The 22,332-nt window shown below is 39.5% G+C and overlaps 1 protein-coding gene across 10 annotated transcripts in view; it reads right to left on the bottom strand.

Moving 5' to 3' along the window:
• PROM1 (prominin 1) overlaps nucleotides 1–22,332 on the bottom strand; it is a 295,046-nt gene that overhangs the window by 121,843 nt on the left and 150,871 nt on the right. For 9 of the 10 annotated variants that reach the window (XR_014224835.1, XR_014224836.1, XR_014224837.1 and 6 more), the window contains exons 4-8: nucleotides 17,857–17,883; nucleotides 12,690–12,895; nucleotides 9,845–9,965; nucleotides 5,944–6,007; nucleotides 2,183–2,272 (exon numbers count right to left, since the gene is read on the bottom strand). Coding sequence is in view for 4 of the 10 variants with exons in the window: in XM_082243084.1 (XP_082099210.1) it covers nucleotides 2,183–2,272; nucleotides 5,944–6,007; nucleotides 9,845–9,965; nucleotides 12,690–12,895; nucleotides 17,857–17,883 (508 nt within the window). In the remaining 6 variants the exon portion in view is untranslated. The remainder of the gene's footprint in view (nucleotides 1–2,182; nucleotides 2,273–5,943; nucleotides 6,008–9,844; nucleotides 9,966–12,689; nucleotides 12,896–17,856; nucleotides 17,884–22,332) is intronic. The other variant, XR_014224839.1, reaches the window with a different exon arrangement.

Below are 22,332 nucleotides of genomic sequence, written 5' to 3'. Positions count from 1 at the left end.
AAATAGAAAGAATATAACCTTCAAATTTCGAATAGAATAGAAAAGAATCAAAAAATAAAATAATAGAATAGAATAGAAAAACAATAGAAAAGAATAAAACAGAATAGAAAGAATATAACAATATAACTGTTTTCCGAAATTCAAATTTTAAATAGAATAAATTTGAATTGGAATAGAAAAGAAAAGAATAGAATATAATAGAAAAGAAAAGAATAGAACAGAAAATAAAAGACTAGAATAGAAAAAGACTATAACCATCTTCCTAAATTCGAAGTTGAAATAGAACAAATTTGATTTTGAATGGAATTCTATTCAAATGCAATTTGATTTGAATTCAAATGCAATTAGAATAGAATTCAAATTTGAATCCGTTAGAATCTTACAAATTTGGAAACTTGAAATTGATTCGAATTCAAATAAACAAAACTAATTCCGAAAACAAATTAAATTAGTTAAACAAATTTAACTAAACAAATTTAAAGAAATACAAACCTGAAAGGAAACATTTTTGTCCTGCACAAGTCTAAAGCCTTGCGGCTTCACAGCCCGTTGCTGCTCATGTGCAAAGAGCACTGTGCTTTGTGAACGGTCCGGTGGGTGGGGGACGTCGGAGGGGGGCTACGGCAAAGTCAGCCGGAAGTGGGAGCGGGAACCTGTCAAAACCAGGTACCCGCCTCCCCCTGAAAGGTGCCAAATGTGGCAGTGGAGGCGGGGGGAGACAAACAAGTGGAGCTTCCCCTTTTTGGGTGGAGATCCGCTTTGCATCAAAACTAGTTGATGTTTCTTAGAGACACAGATGGTGGGAAATCTCTACCACCAACCCAGTTTCAGTTCTATTGATATGAGATTACAAAGTTAAATGATGCTGGCATGGGAAAAAAAAAGTGCTGTGCCGAATAGGGTCCATTCACATGATTTTCAAAGTCACATGGCCTATCTCTCCTTCTAGGATGCCGTATTCTCTGCAGCGTTATGCAGAGAACACTCTAAAAGGATACTGCAGGCTTCACACCACGGGGTGTGCGGTGCAAACACTTTGGTATCCATATTTCAGTGGCAGCAACTATAGGGAGTGAGTTATTCAGCCAGTTGAATAGGAGTGTCTCTTGCACTGAGATTGAGAGTGAGATTTTGCACTCTGCACTCCGAAGTGTCTGAGCAATGACCTTACGCCCTTGTTCACATTGAATGCGGCTTTGATATCTTGTCACTTCATCTGAACTCGCATGATTTCAAAGCCACATTTCAGTCCAACTTCGAGGGCGTCTTGAAAGACATTATGGGGTTCATGCACAGATGTCTATTGAAGTCACCCCCAAAGTCACCAAAAGTAGTGCAGGAACTACTTTTGGAAATTGGTGTGGCGCCGCAAAGTTGGCGTCATACTGATTAGGATGGTGCCATTTCTTGGCAATAGTCTGCGATTTGTCGCGCGATTTGACCTGTCAAATCACGCCAATGTGAATGGGGGATTATGGCCGGACTAGGTGGTCCTGTGACTTTTTTCAACGTAATTGCCTATACAACTTTGGCAGGTAAGTGCCTGAAAAATAAATCTCCTAGCAGGGTCAGGTATTTTATTTATTTTAATAAAACCAGTTTATTTAGAAAGATTAAAAACTATTTTTGATATAACATTAACATGCTAAAACATATATAATATTTTCCTGTTTGGATTTGGATATATTTCAACCCTTTCTATTTTCTTCCTAGACCTCCCATACAATTTTTCTGTTTATTTTGCTCAGAGGAGGAAGAAAAGATTGGAATTCCATTCAATAAAACCTAAATATAGTTGTATCTGTCAGGTTCTTCAAAGGTTTGCTCAGTCTATAAATGGAAATTTTTGTAGTTTCAGGTGTGCTCATTAAAAACGAAATACGCCTATACACACACAAAAGAATGATGTGGGTTAACTTCACTGAGACAGCACAGTAGGGCCTATGAGTCACACTGCTTACATAAAGTTACGTCTTTACCCGTATCACTGGGGAGTGAAGACTTCATTTCATTTTTATCAGGTTAGAAGAGTCAGCAGGAATGAAAGCTCAATTCCCTATTCACTGTGCTTAGAATATTTTGCGTCAGGAATTAGTAATTGAGAAATGAGGGAGAGACGGAGAAGCATGACAAATGCCACAACCTAAGAAAACTGTAAAGAGAGATTAAAGATGAAATGTACCTCCTGCCATGTTAAGAACAGAATCAAAAGCCGGGCGTACTTCCTTCCCAAGCTGCTCATGCACGCGCTCTCCCAATAATGGCCCAACATCTGGAGAGGAAAGATTTATATATAAGCTGGTAGTTATTCATACATTACGTGGTCAGCAAACTTTACCATACAGGTCTCGCTCCAAGATGAAATGAGTGCTAATGAATGCAAAGATAGCATGAAAATAACAGCAACCCTTACAGAAATTTACCAAGCTGCTGATAATTTTTAGCTCTCAATTTTATCATCCAGGCAGAAGTACGGCATTTAAAGTGATTATGAATGATTACCTTGTAAAAAAACACATTTGGTTTAAAATAGAAATGGCAAAACCTTTTTATATAGATATAAAAAAAAAAAAAAAAGATAAATACCCTTTTTTCCCCCTTTTTTATGAGTGATCATATTCCCTCTGTTCTCAGCTGCATAAGAGTTTGGGGTAGGAGAAGCAGCAGCACACTGAGCTTACTTGTGAATGGCTCTGCAGCGGGGGCGTGTTAGGACAAGTCTGATCATTGTAGGAGAGCAAACTAAGTTCCCAGCTCAGCTAGAGAACTGACCACCATGTGCTCTCCTGCTTAGTGTGGTCAGTTTTTAATAGGAAAGCAGAGGGACTGGCAGGAACAGCAGGGATTTCACATAAAGGAAGCAATACAAAAAGAACAGAGTACTTTCTCATACAAGTACATGGTATAGCAGCTACATTTCAGGAATTCAAAGTGTTGGGGTAACAAATGCTTTAAGGGGACATTCTCTTAGGCTAAGTTCACATCTAGCCATGTCGCATTTGTGAAGACAAAACAGCCTATTCATTTGAATGGGCTGCCTTACCTGCGGGAAACACATAAAAAAGGTCCCTGCACCTTTTCAAAATTATAATAATTTCAATAATAAATGTCCTTTTGCTCCCAAAAAAATATATACCAATGACTGAAATAATAAGTCTCTCAAACAAAAGTCTTTCAAAAGATTCTTGTTGTGCTGTGCTTCCTTTATTCACCCAGCTGGGTCCAGGATAAATAAAATAGAGTGAGGTGTCATCCAATTAATTCCCCCTGATAAATTCACAGGACCATTTGATGAAATGCGTAGGGACGGGGCTAACTACAGGAAGTGGAGAAATATTAGTAACAGCCTACACAAACCGCAATTGTTGGGAAAGATGAGTGTGCAGACACATGCTTGTATACTTTGGTATATGTGAGCACCTTTTAAATGTTAGTGTTATTTTATTGTATGGAAGTGAGTGAATAATTGGTATATTTATGATAAGGCACTATGGAGTGTTTTTTTTTTTTTTTTCATATGTGGTTGAAGAGAGAGAGGAGGAAGAGAGCTGGAGAGAGTGTCTTAAAGGAGAAGTAGCCAGGACAATTTGTGGAGGTTTTGGAATGCAAATCAGTGTACGAGAAAGTGTTGTCACCAGGAAAGGACCACCAGTGGAGCCACGTATTGTAGCCTTTTTTGACCATATATGATATGTAAGGTCAATTATCCCAGGTGAGGGCACAGCTGGTGTTGGTGATACACAGAAGTGTTAATAAGCACTATTTTGAGTGAATAAAAGCAGAAGGATATTTTCAAAGACTTTTGTTTGAGAGACCTATCATTTCAGTTATTGGTATATATTTTTTCAGAGCAAAATTACATTTTTTATACATGTGGTAATATATATGAAATCGGTGCTACACCTTTTGCAACTTTTATATTGAGTTGGACATATACACTATATTACCAAAAGTATTGGGACACCTGCCTTTACACGCACATAAACTTTAACGGCATCCCAGTCTTAGTCTGTAGGATTCAATATTGAGTTGGTCCACCCTTTGCAGCTATAACAACTTCAACTCTTCTGGGAAGGCTGTCCACAAAGTTTAGGAATGTGTCTATGAGAATGTTTGACCATTCTTCCAGAAGCATTTGTAGGGTTAGGCCCTGATATGGACGAGAAGGCCTGACTCCAGTCTTCACTCTAATTCATCCCAAAGGTTTTCTATTGGGTTGAGGTCAGAACTCTGTGCAGGCCAGTCAAGTTCCTCCACCCCAAACTCACTCATCCATCCATGCCTTTATGGACCTTGCTTTGTGCACTGTTGCGCAGTCATGTTGGACCAGAAAAGGACCATCCCCAAACTGTTCCAACAAAGTTAGGAGCATAAAATTGTCCAAAATGTCTTGGTATTCTGATGTCTTAAGGGTTCCTTTCACTGGAACTAAGGGGCCAGGCAAAACCACTGAAAAACAACCCCACACCATAATCCCTCCTCCACCAAATGATTTGTACCAGTGCACAAAGCAAGGTCCATAAAGACATGGATGAGTGAGTTTGGGGTGGAGGAATTTGACTGGCCTGACCTCAACCCAATAGAACACCTTTAGGATGAAATAGAGTGCAGACTGCGAGCCAGGCTTTATTGTCCAACATCAGTACCTGACCTGACAAATGCACTTCTGGAAGAATGGTCAAACATTCCCATAGACACACTCTTAAACCTTGTGGACAGCCTTCCTAGAAGAGTTGAAGCTGTTATAGCTGCAAAGGGTGGGCCAACTCAATATTGAACCCTACGGACTAAGACTGGGATGCTATTAAAATTCATGTGCGTGTAAAGGCAGGCGTCCCAATACTTTTGGTAATATAGTGTATATGAGAGTGTGTACAGCTTATTGTTAATATCTTAGATCGGGTATATTTAATTCACTTTTTAATTTAATGCATTAAGCACATAATAGCAGCTCACAAGGTATATGTACCTAGCCTAAGGGCCCATTCACACTTTTTACATTGAGGTAATACATGTCAGTGCTTTGGTGTGCTGCAATGCCATTCAATGTGATTGGCACCCTAAAACATCTCCAATATGTTTGCTGCGATGCATGAGGGTTCAGCACAATGCCTTGCACTGCACCATGATTAAACGCAAACAGCACTGAGGGATGTTGTAGCCCATTCATTTTGAATGGCCTAGTAACTTAGCTCACCAAATGTCATGCGTGAGAATGAGTGAGCTGCAGCGCACAGCATTGTGATGTGAGCAGAACACTTGGATGCTATAATGATTGAAAGTCAAAAGTTTGTATTGCATTTTGGATAGAGTGAGGAAACGTTAGATCCTCTGTTAAGTTTTTAAATACTAATATAAGACAAGACGTGGAAACACTGCTCTACATTTTCAGGTCTGGAATATTTTATTTAAAATCTGCAAGGAAATCCAACACATTTTGGGGGTTTGTGATTCCCTCTTCTTCTGCAAGAAAAAAAAATAAAAACTCAAATCTGGTTAAGGAAATAACAAAAACACAGAAAATATGAGGCTCAGTTCCGTCCTTGAAGGGAACCTGTCCCAAAAAAAAAAAAAAAAGTAGGTTACTGCTGTCCTCTCCAAAAAATACCAATGCACATGGAGTCTTCTAACTTAATATTGAATGTTCCGGGATATTTACTCATATTAGTTACAGATATAGCCAGATAGCCAGGTCATCAGCAGCTTCCTGAACGTTTATTTAAGAGTCAATGCTCATCAACCAGATAGTCCGATTATAACACAACACAACCTACACTCAACAGCATAACAAAATATTTTTACAAAATTGTATTTATCTTTTTACTGGTCACATTGGATGGTTTCAAAGCTCCTGATTTTAAAGTAATATTCTACATTTTAGTTTTGTCAGACTAATTTTTAATAGCAAAGAAAATCAAGATAACATCATTGGACTGTACTTACTATTGAGCTCTGATAGGGCTTTCACCTTGGTTATATTGAACTTTGCCAATAAATAGTCAATTTGCTGAAAACATAAATCATTATTGTTAGCTTTGAAAAAACAAATAGATTAAATACTAAAATAAGAAAAAAAAAAAAAAAAACAACATTACTTTTGGGGTTTCATTTCCCATACCACATATATACACATTCATGAAACCAAAGTGTAAGTTGCTGCACTACGGAGTGTGGAAAAGTTAAAAATCTTAACAGGACACTAGGTCTGGATAAATTAATTCATCAACTAACAATGGAACACAGTATAACCAATTTTCTTATTTTCATAAAAGTCTAAAGTTTGTCACAGAGATGTTGGTTTACCAAAATCTGGGGACCACCCAAATTATATATTCAAATCGTATTCAAAATGAGTAGTTAGCCCTATATACATGGCAAAGATGGTCTATAGTTAGAACCCCTTTTAGATTTTCACTGCTGTCTGTGTCTGGGGAGATTCATCTTCTCCATTTGTCCTATGACCGCTGTCATTCGGACACAAAGCAATGGAAATCCAGAATTTTACAGTTGTCACCAGAACAGAAACAGAGGGAAAATCTTGGCAGCTATTTCATTGACAACTATGTAAGAAGGGGTTTACTCTCTATTTAAAAGGATTTCCTCTTACTTCCTGTTCTGGGAAATAGGGAGTGAAAGAAAATCTCCCGAATGGGACACAGGCAGAAAAAAAAAAAAGACAGGCATTTTAACCTTTCTCTACCAAATCAAAAAGAAAAAAGATTTGGATGTAGAAATTCCTTTTCATCTCAACAAAGGAAAGGAAACTAGAAAAAAAATTTCTAGCTCTGTAACGTACTTTTAGTAGGAATGATGTGTGCATACACTAAATACTGTATGGAGCTTGTCATTGTTGACCCCCCTGAAAATGCTAGTACCCTGGTTTATACTGCTTACCTGGTGCCAATACATTCTGAGTCGCGGATCTCAGTATGCAGATTGGAACAGTCAAAAAAAAAAAAAGATTGACAGCTAGAAGCCCTCTTTACACACTTGATGTGTGTTAGTGACTCAAAGTACTGGTGCAAACGGATCATTATGGCAGCCAGACAACTAAGATTTTTAGAGGGAGTAGTAATGACAGTCTCAAAGTTTCTTTTATGGCAAATTTAATTTAAATTAATATTTGAAGTGATCTGTACCATGACTACTTCTGTCCATAGATTACCCACTATACGCTCAGTAGTTCCAACAGTATATAACACAGAAAGCCTAATTTGTGCCCCCCATACAGTAACATGGAACTTTGTGAGAAGTGTGGACTCAAGTGACAAAAGTTAAATGTCAGTGACACCTGCTGGTGATTTCAAGACTTGAAATTGTGTATCGTGTCAGATTTGATTAACTCTGGCATTAGGAATCCACCACACCCCCTATATTTTCCAAACAATTTATCTCTGCAATATATTATCATTCCTAAAATTGTGGTATTTCACAGTTTTACTAAAGTGCATCTGTGCCCAGACTATGGACAATAAACGGTTGGTTTATTTGTTCTTAACTGGCAGTAAAAGAGCTTTAAACAAGCCATCACTGAACTCCTTAGCTGCATGTACTATAAAGAAATGCATCCTCAAAAGATCACAACAGAAGCTCTAAAGTCAGGTTTCAAACAGTTTCTGCGTTCCATAGAAATTAAGCAAGAAGAGCTGTGATTTCAAAGTTTCTGAATTTTGAAGATTCATTTGTCAATAATGCCTATAGCTACAGAGGTGAATGAGGGCTTATTTTCAAATTATTTTAATACTTGTTTAGAATATATAAAAACTTTAATGTGCATAGTCTAGGCACCGATCCATGTCTTCCCCTTGTACAAACACCTCCCCTACAGTAGTAAAGCACATGTAAGGCACACATTTATCACTTTTGATTGCCTCTGATGTTAACCCCTCCTCTGCCAGTGTCATTAGTACAGTGACAGTGCATATTTTTAGCACTGGTCACTGTAGTAGTATCAATGGTCCCTAAAAAGTGTCAAAAGTCTCAGTCATTGTCCTGACTGTCCACTGCAATATTACAGTCCCACTATAAGTCGCTGGTCGTGGCCATTACTAGTAAAAAGAAAAAGTAAAGAAAAAAAATAAAAAGTATCCCATAGTTTGTAGACACTATAACTTTTGCACAAACCAATCAATTCAGGCTTATTGGAATTTTTTAACCAAAAATATGTAGCAGAATACATATTGGCCTAAATTGGTAAAGACATTTGATTTTTTACCTTTTTTTTTTTTTTACATGTTTAATTGCAGAAAGTAAAAAATTGTTTTTTTTTTTCAAAATTGTCAGTCATTTTATGTTTATAGTGCAAAAAATGGAAACCGCAGAAGTGATCAAATATCACCAAAAGAAAGCACTATTTGTTAGAAAAAAAGGACATAAATTTTGTTTAGGTACAGCATTGCATGACCGCTCAATTGTTAAAGTAACGCAGTGCCGTATCGCAAAAAATGGCCTGGTCATCAAGGGGGGGTAAACCTTCCGGAGCTGAAGTGGTTAAGTAAGTTTGTTGAACAAGGTATTTAAAACACAATTGTAATTTGCAGAAATCCATAGCTGCTGGAAGTCATATCACTTAGCTAATGTGACTCCAGCAAAATTATATTGCCGTCTGTCGACTCAGTCACACCGGTCTGCTCACCAATACACTGCCATGAAGTGAGTTGGGCTGTGTAAAAATCTATACATGCTGCAGTGCAAACCTATGCTGGATGCACCACCATGTGTGTATGCTGGATACACGTATGGTGGAAAGGGAATACTGCTCCAACTATCAAAAAATGTCATACAGCTGCTGACACCACAGAAGATAGTCTTTTAAGAAATAAAAGGGGAAACAACAGGGGCGTAACTACAGGGGATGTAGGGGTTGCAATTGCAACCGGGCCCCATGCGGCTCCCCTGTACACCTAAGTAGGAGGGAATGTAGAGAAATCACTGTCCTCCTTTTTCCTCCTGTAGCTGCAGGAGGAAAATGGAGGAGATTGGTTCCTCTGTATGCTACCCCCCCCACTCCTCCTATACAGTTCACTTGTGTTCTGCTGTCTCTGTGCCCCTGTGTGCTCCCCTGGTCCCCCCCACCCCCCACTGTGCTCCCTCCCCTCTCCTGCTGGCTGCTGCAGGGGATGTGTCACAATAGAGAACAAGGAAGGGTCGTTAAATATGTAATTTACCAGCTCCTTCCATTTCTGAATGGACAGAGTCATAGTCAGTAAAATAAAATGATAAAAAATAATACAATTAAAGTATCAAAAAATAAAAACTACTGACACCAGTGGGTGAACTTCCAGGATCACAAAGGTCACACTTGCGACCGGGCCCTGGCATTCCACCACCGTGGGGAGGCGCCAAGATGGGAGGAAGGGGGCTCACTGCAGAACCTGTGAAAGGGTCCCATTTCGGGACCGTAATAAAGGGCCCCGTAATGACAGTAAAGGGCCCCAGAATCAGTGGGAAGAGCCCCAGGCTTGAAGGGAAGGGACTCGGCCATGGGTCTGGTGGGCCCTTCATGGTTTCTTGCATCGGGGCCCTGAAGGTTCTAGTTACTCCTCTGGGAAACAATGCAATTGTTTTCTATGCATCTTTGCATTGAGCCTGTGTTGGCTTATGCAGAGCAGTGCCGCTCAATGGATATGGAATAAGACCAATATAGTCCCAAGTATTTGTGTTTACATTACAAGCTGCTCTTGTAGACAGATAATGGAGACCAAATATTATTAACAATTGGCCTGGACACATTGGAACGAGAAACGTGTGCACCTAAATTCTACCTTATTTCACCAATTCACAATCTGTTATAAACAACTGTCCCTTAGATCAACTGAAAACATGCATATTTATATTACACTACCGTGGGGGTATCCGTTAGCAAGGTTTTCAAGTCCTTGAAGTTGCTTTGCACCAATTTCTTTGATCCTCTGATCTGGCTAGTAAGATTCTGATTTGCAGCAAAAGCACAGAGCACTCCCAGACTGTTGAAAATGGTAACATTATTAATAAAAAATAATGATAAACCTAGTTATTACAACTGCTATTGTATTATAAAGGAGTAAAGGAAGAGTACAAAACAATAAAGGCACATAAAATCATTTACATCATAAAAAATATACATATTTAAAGAGTATTTCCAGTTTTGTAGCCAAATTGGGATAACACCTACTTTACATTTGTTACATTTCACCATTCACATAGCATATTATTTTTAAATATTTTTATTTTTTTTAACATCAGCTTACCTTTTTTTAGATGCTCTGTTCTAAAACCTACAGCAAGATAAAATTCTTGGGGATTGGGCATCTGTGTTTGTGATGGATGTACCCCTGTCTGTACTTTGCAGGCAGATCTACATTTTCAATTATAACTACATTTGAACAGTCTGCCCTAACAAAAGTTGTACAGTAGAGACTAGACATCTTGCACTGTATGTTTATGAGGACAGATTTTGGATAGGCTCACTGTAACATTGCTCAAAAAATCTTGCAGTCAGTCATGACCCCTCCTCCTGAGAAATATCTAAAAGGTTAGAAATATATATATATATTTTTGTTTTTTTAGGCATGCTGTGTGAATAGGAACACCTGGCAAAAATATTGTGGCGTTTTCTCAAATTTGACTTCATAGGTTGAATATGCTTTAAGCACCAGTGGGAATTTCTGTGTAGGGGTTCCTACATCTGCTTCTCATGCATGTCATGGCATAAGGCTATTAGTAGCAGGAAGTGGGAAGCAACCAGGGCCGTCTTTAACATGGAGCAAAAGGGACAGCTGCCCTGAGCCCTGGTATTGTTGTGGGGCCCAAAACAGTTGCCCTTTGAGCACAAGTTGCTCAGAAATTGGTGGCCCCGTGATGGCACTGATAGCGACAGTTGCACACAGGAGGCAGGCTGTGCGGTACAGTACCAGCTATTCTCCAGCCATGCGGCTTGAATGCTTGGGACTCAGGGGCAATGGGGTAGGAGCTGGAGTGGGAGCTGCAGCTGAGCCAGCAGTGCTGAGAGTGAGCCTGCGGATGTGGCAGTGCAGATGGTGAGCACAGCTGACCAGCACTGTTTGCAGCACTGGACTTGGGATGCCAGGAAGGATGCTCACTCTTCCACACCACCGTCTGTGCCTGAATGACTTGATTGGTATATAGAGGAGTCATTGCCACAGTGCTGGAGGTGGGCACATAGCCAAAAGTTCACATGCACTGTATCTACATTAGAAAAGGTGGAACTATATGGATGGGATAATGGTGCTGCGGGATATCAAAGGTGTATGGGGGAAAACAGTGCTGAGGGGGTAGCAATTCTGGGGGTTCCTTGAGTGGCTTTAGAGGGGTCACAGTAAACATAGGGTATTAGGGATGTAGAGGGGTCACAGTGTAGGGGATATCAGCGATGTAGAGTGGTCACAGTGTAGTGGTATCAGGGATGTAGAGAGGTCTCAGTGTAGGGGGTATCAGGAATGTAGAGAGGGCACAGTAGGGGGTATCAGGGATGTAAATAGGTCACAGTGCAGGGGGCATCAAGGATGTAGAGAGGTCACAGTGTAGTGGGTATCAGGGATGTAGTGGGGTCACAGTATAAGGGGTATTTTCTAGAGTGCATTAGGTAACAGTGATGGGGTGATATCTAGAGTGCAGAGAGGGCTTAGAGTGCTGGATGGACATCTGGGGTGTAGTGGGGTTACAGTGATGGGGGTATAGAGATGTGAGAGTGCTAGGAGATATCTGAGGTAAAAAGTGATAGGGTATTTGGAGTATAGGGGGGTTACAGTTAAGGGGTGTAGAGGAGCCACACTGCTATAGTAAATCAGGGGTGTAAAGGGGTCTCATTGTGGGTGTGTAGAGGGGTTAGGGTGCTGGGGGGAAATCTAGTGTGTAGAAGGGCCACAGTGCTGGGGAGATATTTGGTGTTCGGAATTCAGGAAGAGTGGAGGCGGTACCAGGATAACAGTGCTAAAGGGAAATCTGGTGTGTGTTGTAGGAGTGTAGGAGTGCTGGATGTATACAAGATGCAAAGGGGTTACAATGTTGAGGGTATCTGAGGCCCTGTCAGGCTTGATGGGGCCCCAATTATTTTTAATAAGTATACTTGTTACAGCTGTCCTGGGCACCATTATAGCAGGTATATTATATGCACAGGGAAGCTTTGTTCTTTCTGTGTATAATGTTTCCCGCTGGTTCTTTGCTGTACAGAATGATTGTTCATGTAGTTAATGTCTGCTGTCTTCTTTTATACTACAGTATATTGGGCAGTATATTGGGGATCGTGGGCCTTTACTACGTGTGCGGGAGAAGGGGCTCCACTGTACTAAAAGTGTCATACAATGCCCAAGGAACATAAAATTACCTGCCATACTGTTGGATTTAAAAAAAAAAAAAAGAAAAAGCTGTTATGTTAATAAAGTGTCGCATAAATTTGTACCAAAGATGTCATGCACTGTATTTTGTATAATGGCTATAATTGTATTTTGTGCACAACATTATCTCAATAAAAAGTATTTGATTCAAAAATAATAATAATAATACAATATTTAAGGTAATTAAGGAGGCTTCATAGTATAAGAATTTTTTAGCATACACAAGCTTGTGTTGTTTTTTTCCCAAGAGTTTGTGATTTGTGGGGAGTTACACAAGTAAGGCCATTGACAGTTCCATTCTAATATCGCACCTACAGCAAGCGTTCATTAGCTGAGCGCTCATGCACAGCTTACCTTATTAGCAGAGATATCACGAACAGGAAAGTGGCGAAGCAGCCTCTCTGACAGTCTGCATTCTTCTTTTGTCTCTGGTGCATCTCCCCGCCACAGTTCTCACAACAGCGACACATGCAGAAGCATAGCCCCACCAGGGGCATGAGCAGGAAAAACAGGACCCCCAGGGCTGCGGCCACAATGAAACCAATTTCATAGTGTATTGTCTGAAACAGCAGTGCAATGACAAATTACAACAGATCTCAAATATGAAATAGTCTTGTAGAACCCTGAGTGCTACCTGGAGCAACTACATTCTCTCATTTATATCTCTAGTGTAGGTTAATAATAAATGGAGAGTCTTGCTGTTAAATGGCCAGTCCATTTACATCACTTTGGAGAGATGTCCTCTCACTTCTTGTTATGTCTATTGGACAGGAATTTAAGCAAAAATCTCCCAAATACCACACTGATGCCACCACTTCCTATGACATAAGAACATTCTAAATAAATGTTTTCACTTTATGGAAACTTAAAGTAGATTTTAGTGCGGGAAACAAGTGATGACCTGATAAAGTGAAGTTCACTGAATTAAACAACCATAAGCCAGATGCATTTTTAAATCATGTTGTGAAATTTAAGTTCAAATTGTGAAATTCCACATTAAAAATTGTGCCCCAATTAATTTGACTTGTGAAAATGGTTTTAACACAATACTTGCAAAAAACAAATTCCTCTGAAAGTTAAAGCGTGCTTTTATTTATTTTATTTTTTTTTACAGAATTCACATTTTTTATTTCTGCCTGTGACCCCCCTTAGGTGTATTTTCACTGATCCTTTGATACCTGTACATAAAATGAGGTGAACAGGAAAACAGCAGGTTCACAAACTGCAACAACATTTTTCTTTTCAGTAAAACGGGTATGGGTTTAAACCTATGCTAGGTCATTATTACTATCTGCACCTTCTAGTCCCAGTGGCAACAGATCCCATAATTTTCCTATCCTAATGTCATTGGCTGTCACAGGGAATTAGGCAAACTTTCCCCAACTGGGCCATGGACAACAATGAAATCTTGACATTATTGATTTTTACCAAGTCTATACAGGCCTAAAAAAAAAAGAGCTTTAAGCAATACATGGATCAAAAAATGTTTTCATGATGCTTCTTTATAATGCTGTCTTGGGCATCTTCGGAGTTCCCCCTGTAATTATCACAGCTCTGAAATGAAGGGTGGTGTGTTATTTGATGGTAATAAGTTATGCCATTTTTGGTGCATTTATTTTACTTTCACCTGCTGCCTCAATGTAAACTAAGTACAGAGTTGTATAAAGAACTCGAAACCCATACTTGAGTAAAAGTACAAGTGCTCGATCAAAAAGTGACTTGAGTAGAAGTGGAAGTGCTCGATCAAAAAGTGACTTGAGTAGAAGTGGAAGTGCTCGATCAAAAAGTGACTTGAGTAGAAGTGGAAGTGCTCGATCAAAAAGTGACTTGAGTAGAAGTACTAAAGTATTCAACATTTTTTGTACTTAAGTATTGCAAGTAGTTTTTTTTAAAAATTTTGCTACTCAAGTACTGAAAGTAAAAGTACCAGTAGTTTTGAAAAAAAAATTGCTACTCAAGTACTGAAAGTAAAAGTACAAGTACTGTGTTATGTAGTTATTAAAGAAAGAAGTCAAAAGTTTGAACATCATATTGTTTTTTATTTTTTCAAATGCAGCTTTTCTTTATACATACAGTAGCATTTATTTTCGTATGCGCTGATAATACACATGTTTTGAGCTTCATGAAACCTGCCATCTACTGTTCTGGCAGTGGTAATTTTTATAATAGTAACGAGTAACTATGCAGCACAAAAAAAAAATATCGGAGTAGAAGTATTGAAATCATTGAAAAAATGTAGTGAAGTAAAAGTGGAAGTAGGAGAAAAAAATTCTACTCCAGGAAAGTACAGATACCGCCTTTCAGTACTTAAGTACAGTAGTGAAGTAGTTCTACTTAGTTACTATACATCTCTGACTAAGTAAAGAAAGATCTTAGATGCCCTTCATAATAAATACAACTTCAGCTGTCACTTGAAAAGAATTGTATGGAGACACTTTCCTTTCCATCCCGTGGCATACAAGAGGCTCACCACGCAAGTATTTTCATATTGTTCAAGCTTTTCAGAGTCATGGACGTTAAACTATCCTTTCAGGTCTTAGCTGTGTACAAACTAACCAAGCAAGGCTTGGATTTCTCACATAGCTTTAAACCAAGTACCACCTTTGCTATTCATTAGCCAATATGGGGACCTCAGAGGACAGTAGAGGCTTCCATGCTAGACTGTTAGTTGACTTTTGACCTTTGTAAAGGATAGAAGGATTGTTGTGTAGAAGGGCCTCTCCAAACTGGGCCAGTTAGGAGCTTTCAAACTGCCTGTACAGACTTACAGAGGACTCAGTACCCCCTCCCACAAAAAGTACACTGAGGCAGAAAGAGGATTTGGCTATAGATGATGGTCCCAATAATGTCTGGCTGCATCTCAGCTTAGAGAAGTGCTATAACCTCTTGTGGTTGATAGGCACAGTAAATCAGTGATTTAAACAGGTAATTTTAGTGTAATTTAAACTTTATTGAGCCATCCCCGGACTCCATACACCCTGCTCTGAAGACAACTCCTTCAGCTGGATGAGAAGGTCATGAATGATTCAACACTGTCAAAAATAATTCATATTGGCAGTATAACAAATTAGTGGCAGCACTGTAATCTCTAATAGACATTTGGACACTCTCCAGACATTTTGTCTCTGTACTGTGTCATTGTTTAAATTAAGGTGATTGTAATTATTATTTTATTATTCTGTCTTTGAATCAGTTTCGTCCTTTAGTGTTCTTCATGACCTATATCTGCAAAAAGGCATATTTTTAAAGGAGCCATGAAAACTCAGATCTGGGTTTTACTATGTAACAGCCTAAAATATGATTTGCAGAGGTCAGTATTATGGTATTTACAGGCGTTAGAGAATGTTCCCTTAATCCATCATTTAGGACTGGATCAGGGAAGACCGCTCTGTTTGTAGGTACCTCCATGACCCTGGTCAATGTGTCTGTTCAATTCAAATTTGATAGGCCAGGATAGATTTCCTTGGTCAAACACTATGGCTTCCCCAGCCACTGAATCCACCCCTCACCTTATTCCGTAGCTAGGTAGTGCATGCGCACAATTTTATTTTTCTAGGCAGCATTTGCATGCCTGTAAAATGACATTGAGACCCAATCACCCTACATATATCAAGACACATGGATACATAAGACCAGGCTATTGTACTGAAACTAGTAAACAAGGGTGATAAAACTGTATTAAGCCTACTGCACGCCCAAAACAGTAAAATCCTTTTGCTTTAACCTCTTCCCAACTGTAATCAGCAGATTAACGATCCTGAGCTTGATGGCCCATGGTGAGGAAACGTTATCTATATTATTCATTTGATATATAGCAGTGTCTACAGGAGCTCCCTACGACATAGCAATCACATGCAGACTGTCAGGCTTGCTTACAAACTTTATACATTACCAAGGCTGTAGCAACCTGTTTAATATTGTAATGGTAACATACAATTACAGCACTATAAAAAATAATGTAAACATTTTTTTTTTATATATGTCAGCCTATAATAAAAAAAATGGTGTATGGTATTTATTAAATAGTGTACCAAAATAAAAGCCTTATGGGTCCTTGAAAAAAAAAAAAAAAAAAAAACCTAAACAATTAGATAGACATACATATCAAACTGTTATTATCAAGTTAACCATGCATACTTACGCTGCTAAATTTAGACTGGGTCTAGGATTCAATAACTCCTGGTCACAAAATGGTTAATAGAAAAAATCTCCTTTTCAATAAATAAATCCATTTATGTGATGTAATGTAATTGGTATAACATTGTTTATAATTTTAATATTTACATTATCTTTGCATTTGGTCTTGTCTCGCAGATCCGTAAAGTAATCTAAGCTAGGCTTAGTAATGTCTTAGAGTTAGAGCTTGCACTAAGATGGAATGTTTTCAGATTTCATCTATTGGAAGATATCTAGAAACGCAGGATGATCAATGCCTGCTAGATTCTGCCGGCATTGTCTTCCCAGAAAACAGCTCACAACAAAGCAAATGCCTCATGCTGTGTGTTATGAGTGGATGTACCCAGTGTCTGGGGATTCCTCAGCAGGTGGGAGGAATGCTGAATAAAAATATGTGGCTTGCCACTACTATTCACATTTTTTAAATGCGGTCTGGCTGTCATGCTGATCCATCAGTTTCAAAACTGATCCAGAGCCAGCTTGCAGGAAATGCTTCCTTTACTTGGACTTAAAGTGTTACTAAACCCACAACAGTAAAATCAGTCTGTATATGCAGTAAAGTATTTGTTATACTCAGTGCGGAACCTAGGGGGTTAATCATCTGCATTGTGTAAAAAAGGCTGCTTGATACCGTCTTCTCTGATCCTCACCTTCTTTCACTGTCCCCAGTCCATCTACCAATAGTACACAGCCATAGGAGGCACTCTGCACATGCTCAGTTTGGTGTGTATTGCTGGAGATAATGTATTGTGTGATCAGCACAAGGCCAATCAGCACTGTCCAGACAGAGGGTCAGGGGTCATGCAGCCTCATAGGACAGTCAGCTAGTGCTTGGCTGGACACTGATAGAAGTCACAAGACTGCTATATACTGCTGATGAGAAAAGATATTTAGAAGTTTAAATTTATTAAAATAATTTCCATGTCCTGTGTAGTGTGGGAGACCAGATATAGTGAATGCAGGGACCTGGGTTTAGTAACACTTTAACTGGTTGCATTCTTGTTTAAAGTCATTAAACAAAAATTATTGAAGTGAGGGGGTCAGCATAATAGCCCAGCAGCTAGTATTTTTTATAAGGAAGTCAACTGTCTTGATAAAAATAGAGAAATTGTGAAATATGTGGACATTTTGGCATTGCAGACAAGTAATAACTCAGAATTTCTTGGCTGAGCTCGTGCTGTGCAAATTGTGTTTTTTACAGACCTCTCTTGGGTGACCAGACATTCCAAACAAATAACATAAGATCTCAATTGCATTCAAAAAAATATCAAACTGACAGAGCTCTAGATGGCATCAGACATACTAATGAATGCTGCTGGTGTACAATGTCACTAGGAAAGATTACCTGCAAAGTCAGGACAACATTCTCCGGCTGTGCCAGTCACAGCAGATGCGGAAAGCATGGAATGAAGAAGCAACAGTCTCAGATAATATTAAAGAAATCATAAGTGAACAAAACACAGCATGTCATTTCTTAAAATAAAGCTGCCCAAAAGACTACAAGAGGCTTTTAAGAAGAAAAAGCCATGTTTATTTATTTATTTATTTTTATTTTTATTAAGCCGGTTGTTAACCCACTCTGCTAACTTCATATAATCCTGTGTGTTTCCAAATCATAGGTGCTCCTGTCTCTGTGTTTTTAAAAAAAAATGCTGGACATACCTGATTTCAGATCGCCGCTCGGCGTTCACGTGACCGGCCAGCTCTCTCCTCTCCCTGTCTGACAGCTGCAGCGGGCGGGACCGAGATTCCCGCACTGACATCATGCAGGAAGAGAGAACAAAAGGAGAGAGCCTGCCGGTCACGTGAGCGCCAAGCAGCGCTCTGAAATCAGGTATATCCAGCATTTTTTTTATAAACACAGAGACCGGAGCACCTATCATTAGGAAACACACAACATTATATATGATATTAAAAGTAATTTCAGCAGCAGGAGGGGAGGGGAGGGGGCGGGCACTTGACACAGGAGCACACAGGCAGGGACGGGAGGAGGGAGAGAGGACAGAGGAGGACAGAGCTGTGGATGGCAGCGGCACGTAAACTGACCATGGTGTCAGGGCTCAGCAGCCATGATAAACTGTTGTCAGTTTACAGGGGGAGGGCAGAACCAGGCAGGATCAGCCAGGTTTTTTTTTTTTAGGGTAACAAACACTTTAAGAATCAAGAATTGGGCTTAGATAAAAAATGTAAAATATTAAAACATATGGAAACCCAAAACTGAAATTTTACATTGAGTAGGTAATGGTTAATAAAATATCCCAGTTTTTTTGCCATTGGGGGGATTTCCTTTCACTTCCTATCCTAGAGACACAACAGGAAGTGAAAAGAGATCTCACATAGTTGTTAAGGTTGAATAAAGACACCAGTCCATCCAGTTGAGTGTAGGTGTGCATGTTCATAATCATTTCCTGCATCCCATTATATTGTGCTCACTAAGAAACACGTCCAAGAGTTTTTAAAACTTTGAATACTTCCTGCTGACACCACCGATTGGGGAAGTGAATTCCACATACTTACCGCTCTAACAGTACTGATTCTTTCTTAAGTACTCACCGATACCAATTACTGATACCTATTATAGCCTTCGGTGCTGTGCGATTTGAACCCATACATAATGAATAGGCTCAAATCGCACTGCAAAGAATCACAAATGATTTGAACAGGAATGCGGTGCGATTTCTGTCCAAATCACATGCGTTTTCCCGCACAGCTCCTGTGTGAACTGCTTAAAAACTGTTTTTTGTGCATCCCTATCTCAGGCTCCTCAATAGCTTCATACAGGACTTTCAGAATGTGTGCTTCCTCCACTGTACACAACATGCCAGTACAAACATTTGACCTAACAGAGAGTGGCTTCATTATATACACTGCCTTAGAAATCACCTATTGGGTCAGCAGTCCTATCTTCCACACCTACTTGACTAGCTGAGGTAGTTGACGCATTTTACCACGTGGTCGTTGTCTTCTTGAGTAGGTGGAACCATGCACATTGTTCTCTATAAGCCAGGGTTCGCAGAGGTACAGTGCGGGAAACTGCATGTCATTCAGACAGGAATCACACCGCATTCCTGTTTCAACCACATGCGATTCTTTGCAGTGCGATTTGAGCGCATTCATTTTGTATGGCTTCAAACTATCCAACACCGCAGGTTAAAATAGGTATCAGTTTTAGGTAATGGAGCCTTTTCACAAGTACTCGTGCAAATGCTTTCAATAATGTCTCAAATAAATTTATGACGTCAACATTTATACCTGGTAAGACCATAGTGATATTATGAATAATGATATTTGGGGATGTGAAAGATGATGATCCCACCAGAATCCACTGAGAGGTATATACAAAAATTGGCATTCAGTAGAAAGCAGGATCACCTCCTGAATGCCTGTAAACTGACTGAAAAGTAATCCACCAGGGGTAGCTTTTCAGAAGGGCAGTAGAGCATGCCGCCTGTGTGAATGAGCCCTACCACTGAAATTGACACGAATACTAACACTAACATTGGTGATCAGGTTTGGGTCTAAATATTCTAAATACATTTTATTAAAAAAGAATCCCCCTTGACCACTAAAGAACATCTAGACACGGATACAATGTATCCCTTTTTCCTTACATTCTTAGGCCTCTTTCACATGGGCGCACCGCCCGACGGAGTCCATTCTGCTCAGCGGGGGATCGATCTGCCGATCCGCGCTGAGCAGGCGGATGACAGCTCTGTCTAAGCTCTGTGTGCGGAGATGGAGCTGTCAGAGACCCGCTGCCTTCTATGGGGAGATTGGATGAGAACAGACCGCCTGTCCATTCTCATCCGATCCTATCCGATCCGATCCTCCAGATGGATGCAAAATAGGGTTTCCATGTGTCCGGATTTCACGGACAGGATCAGATTGGATAGCAGCGGGTGTCAGCGGACATGTCACCGCTGACATCCGCTGCCCAATAGGGATGCATGGAGCATCCGATCAGATCCGGATGAAAAACTGACAGGCAGATCGGATCGGATCGCCCGTGTGAAAGGGGCCTTAGGAGATAGAGATACAAGAGATGCGTTTTACAGGATTCCGTAGAATGTAATCGCTGTAATTGGCTTTTGCAGTGATCACATGATTGTTACTATGGGGAAGGCTTAGGCCAAAATGCATTAACATTTCCAAGATGTAACTGCTTCAGTGCAAAATAAAATTTCATAAGATCGTGTGCTGGCTTTTGATTTTTGTGGTTTCATGTTGGATGGGATAACCAGAGCACCGACACACTGCCCATTATCCTTTCATTGCGGTAGAGCTTGGGTGAGTTCTTCTACATGATTGTGACTATCCTACCGACCCTCAGTAAACGCTCTCTGATCAAGGTAAAGGCAGTATGGCTGATGAAGGAAGTGTGGGGCCACAGAGCTGGGAGTACAGATTTCCATATTCTATACAATATGGCGCATATTCTATATTATTCAATAATTAATCAATTAATTAAGCAATAATCAGCCTGGCTGGTTTGTGGACTACCATGTTTTTCTTTATAAAGAGTCGTAAAGATCCCCTACATATCTTCACAACCTTTTTTACACTTTGTATACCGCAAGTGGTGATTTTTGGATTTTGACATGTTTGGAAACACATTTGTATGAACAGGAATTTCTCTGAAAGTATTACTTATTTAAAAAAAATATAAAATATTCACTGTTCATAAGGATTAGCAACCAATCCCTTTAACCACTTTACCACAGGAGGATTTTCCTGCTTAAAGTCCAGGCCACATTTTGCGTTTCGGCACTGTGTGACTTTAACTGACAATTGCGCGGTCATGCCACGCCGTACCCAAACAAAATTTACATCCTTTTTATTCCCCACAAACAGAGCTTTCTTTTGGTGGTATTTGATCACCTCTGCGCTTTTAATTTTTTGCGATATTAATAAAAAAAATGCGACAATTTTGAAAAAATTAAAATATTTTTCTGCTTTGACAGTTAGAAAATATCCAATATATTCAATTTTTGTCATATATTTAGGCCAAAATGTATTTAGCTACATGTCTTTGACAAAAAAATTCTCAATGAGCGTATTTTTAACCGCTTTAAGACCGGAAGATTATACCCCATTCCTGACCAGGCCATACTTTGCGATTCGGCACTGCGTTACTTTAACGGACAATTGCACGGTTGTGCGAGGCTGTAACCAAATTAAATTTTCCCCACAAATAGAACTTTCTTTTGGTGGTATTTGATCATCTGTGCGATTTTTACTTTTTGCGCTATAAACAAAAATAAAACGCGACAATTTTGAAAAAATAACAATATTTTTCACATTTTTTATATGAAATTCCCCCCCAAAAAAATGTAAAAATCTAAATTTTTTAACATTTTAGGCCAATTTGTTTTCTGCTACATATGTTTGGTGAGAAAAATCGCAATAAGCGTATTTTGATTGGTTTGCGCAAAAGTTACCGCAGCTACTAACTACGGGAAATTTATGTCATTTTTATTGTTTTTTTTTTTTAACTAGTAATGGCGGCGATCTGCAAATCCTGCCATTCATTTAATAAAGGGTTAGTTCACCTTTAGCAAAAAAAAATACCTTTGCAGATAAGGGGCATTGGACAGATAAAAACAAACTGTGCAGCTTTGACTAAAGTTGAACAATGCCCTTGTTATAGGTGTAGGTCATTTACGTACCTCATGAAGACTGAACTGAAAACACCTAGAACGTTGCTAAGAGAGGCCCAGCTATTACTATTCACCTTCACCATCACAAGAACAAGCTCTGTCTCTAGGTTAAACCTCCTTACATGCGGTTGCTCCCCCCTGATGCAGTGCTCAGTGTTTGAGAG

The sequence above is a fragment of the Pelophylax lessonae genome (assembly GCF_965119305.1).
Source record: "Pelophylax lessonae genome assembly, chromosome: 1".
Taxonomy (NCBI): domain Eukaryota; kingdom Metazoa; phylum Chordata; class Amphibia; order Anura; family Ranidae; genus Pelophylax; species Pelophylax lessonae.
This window is presented reverse-complemented; position numbering and strand designations above follow the sequence as displayed.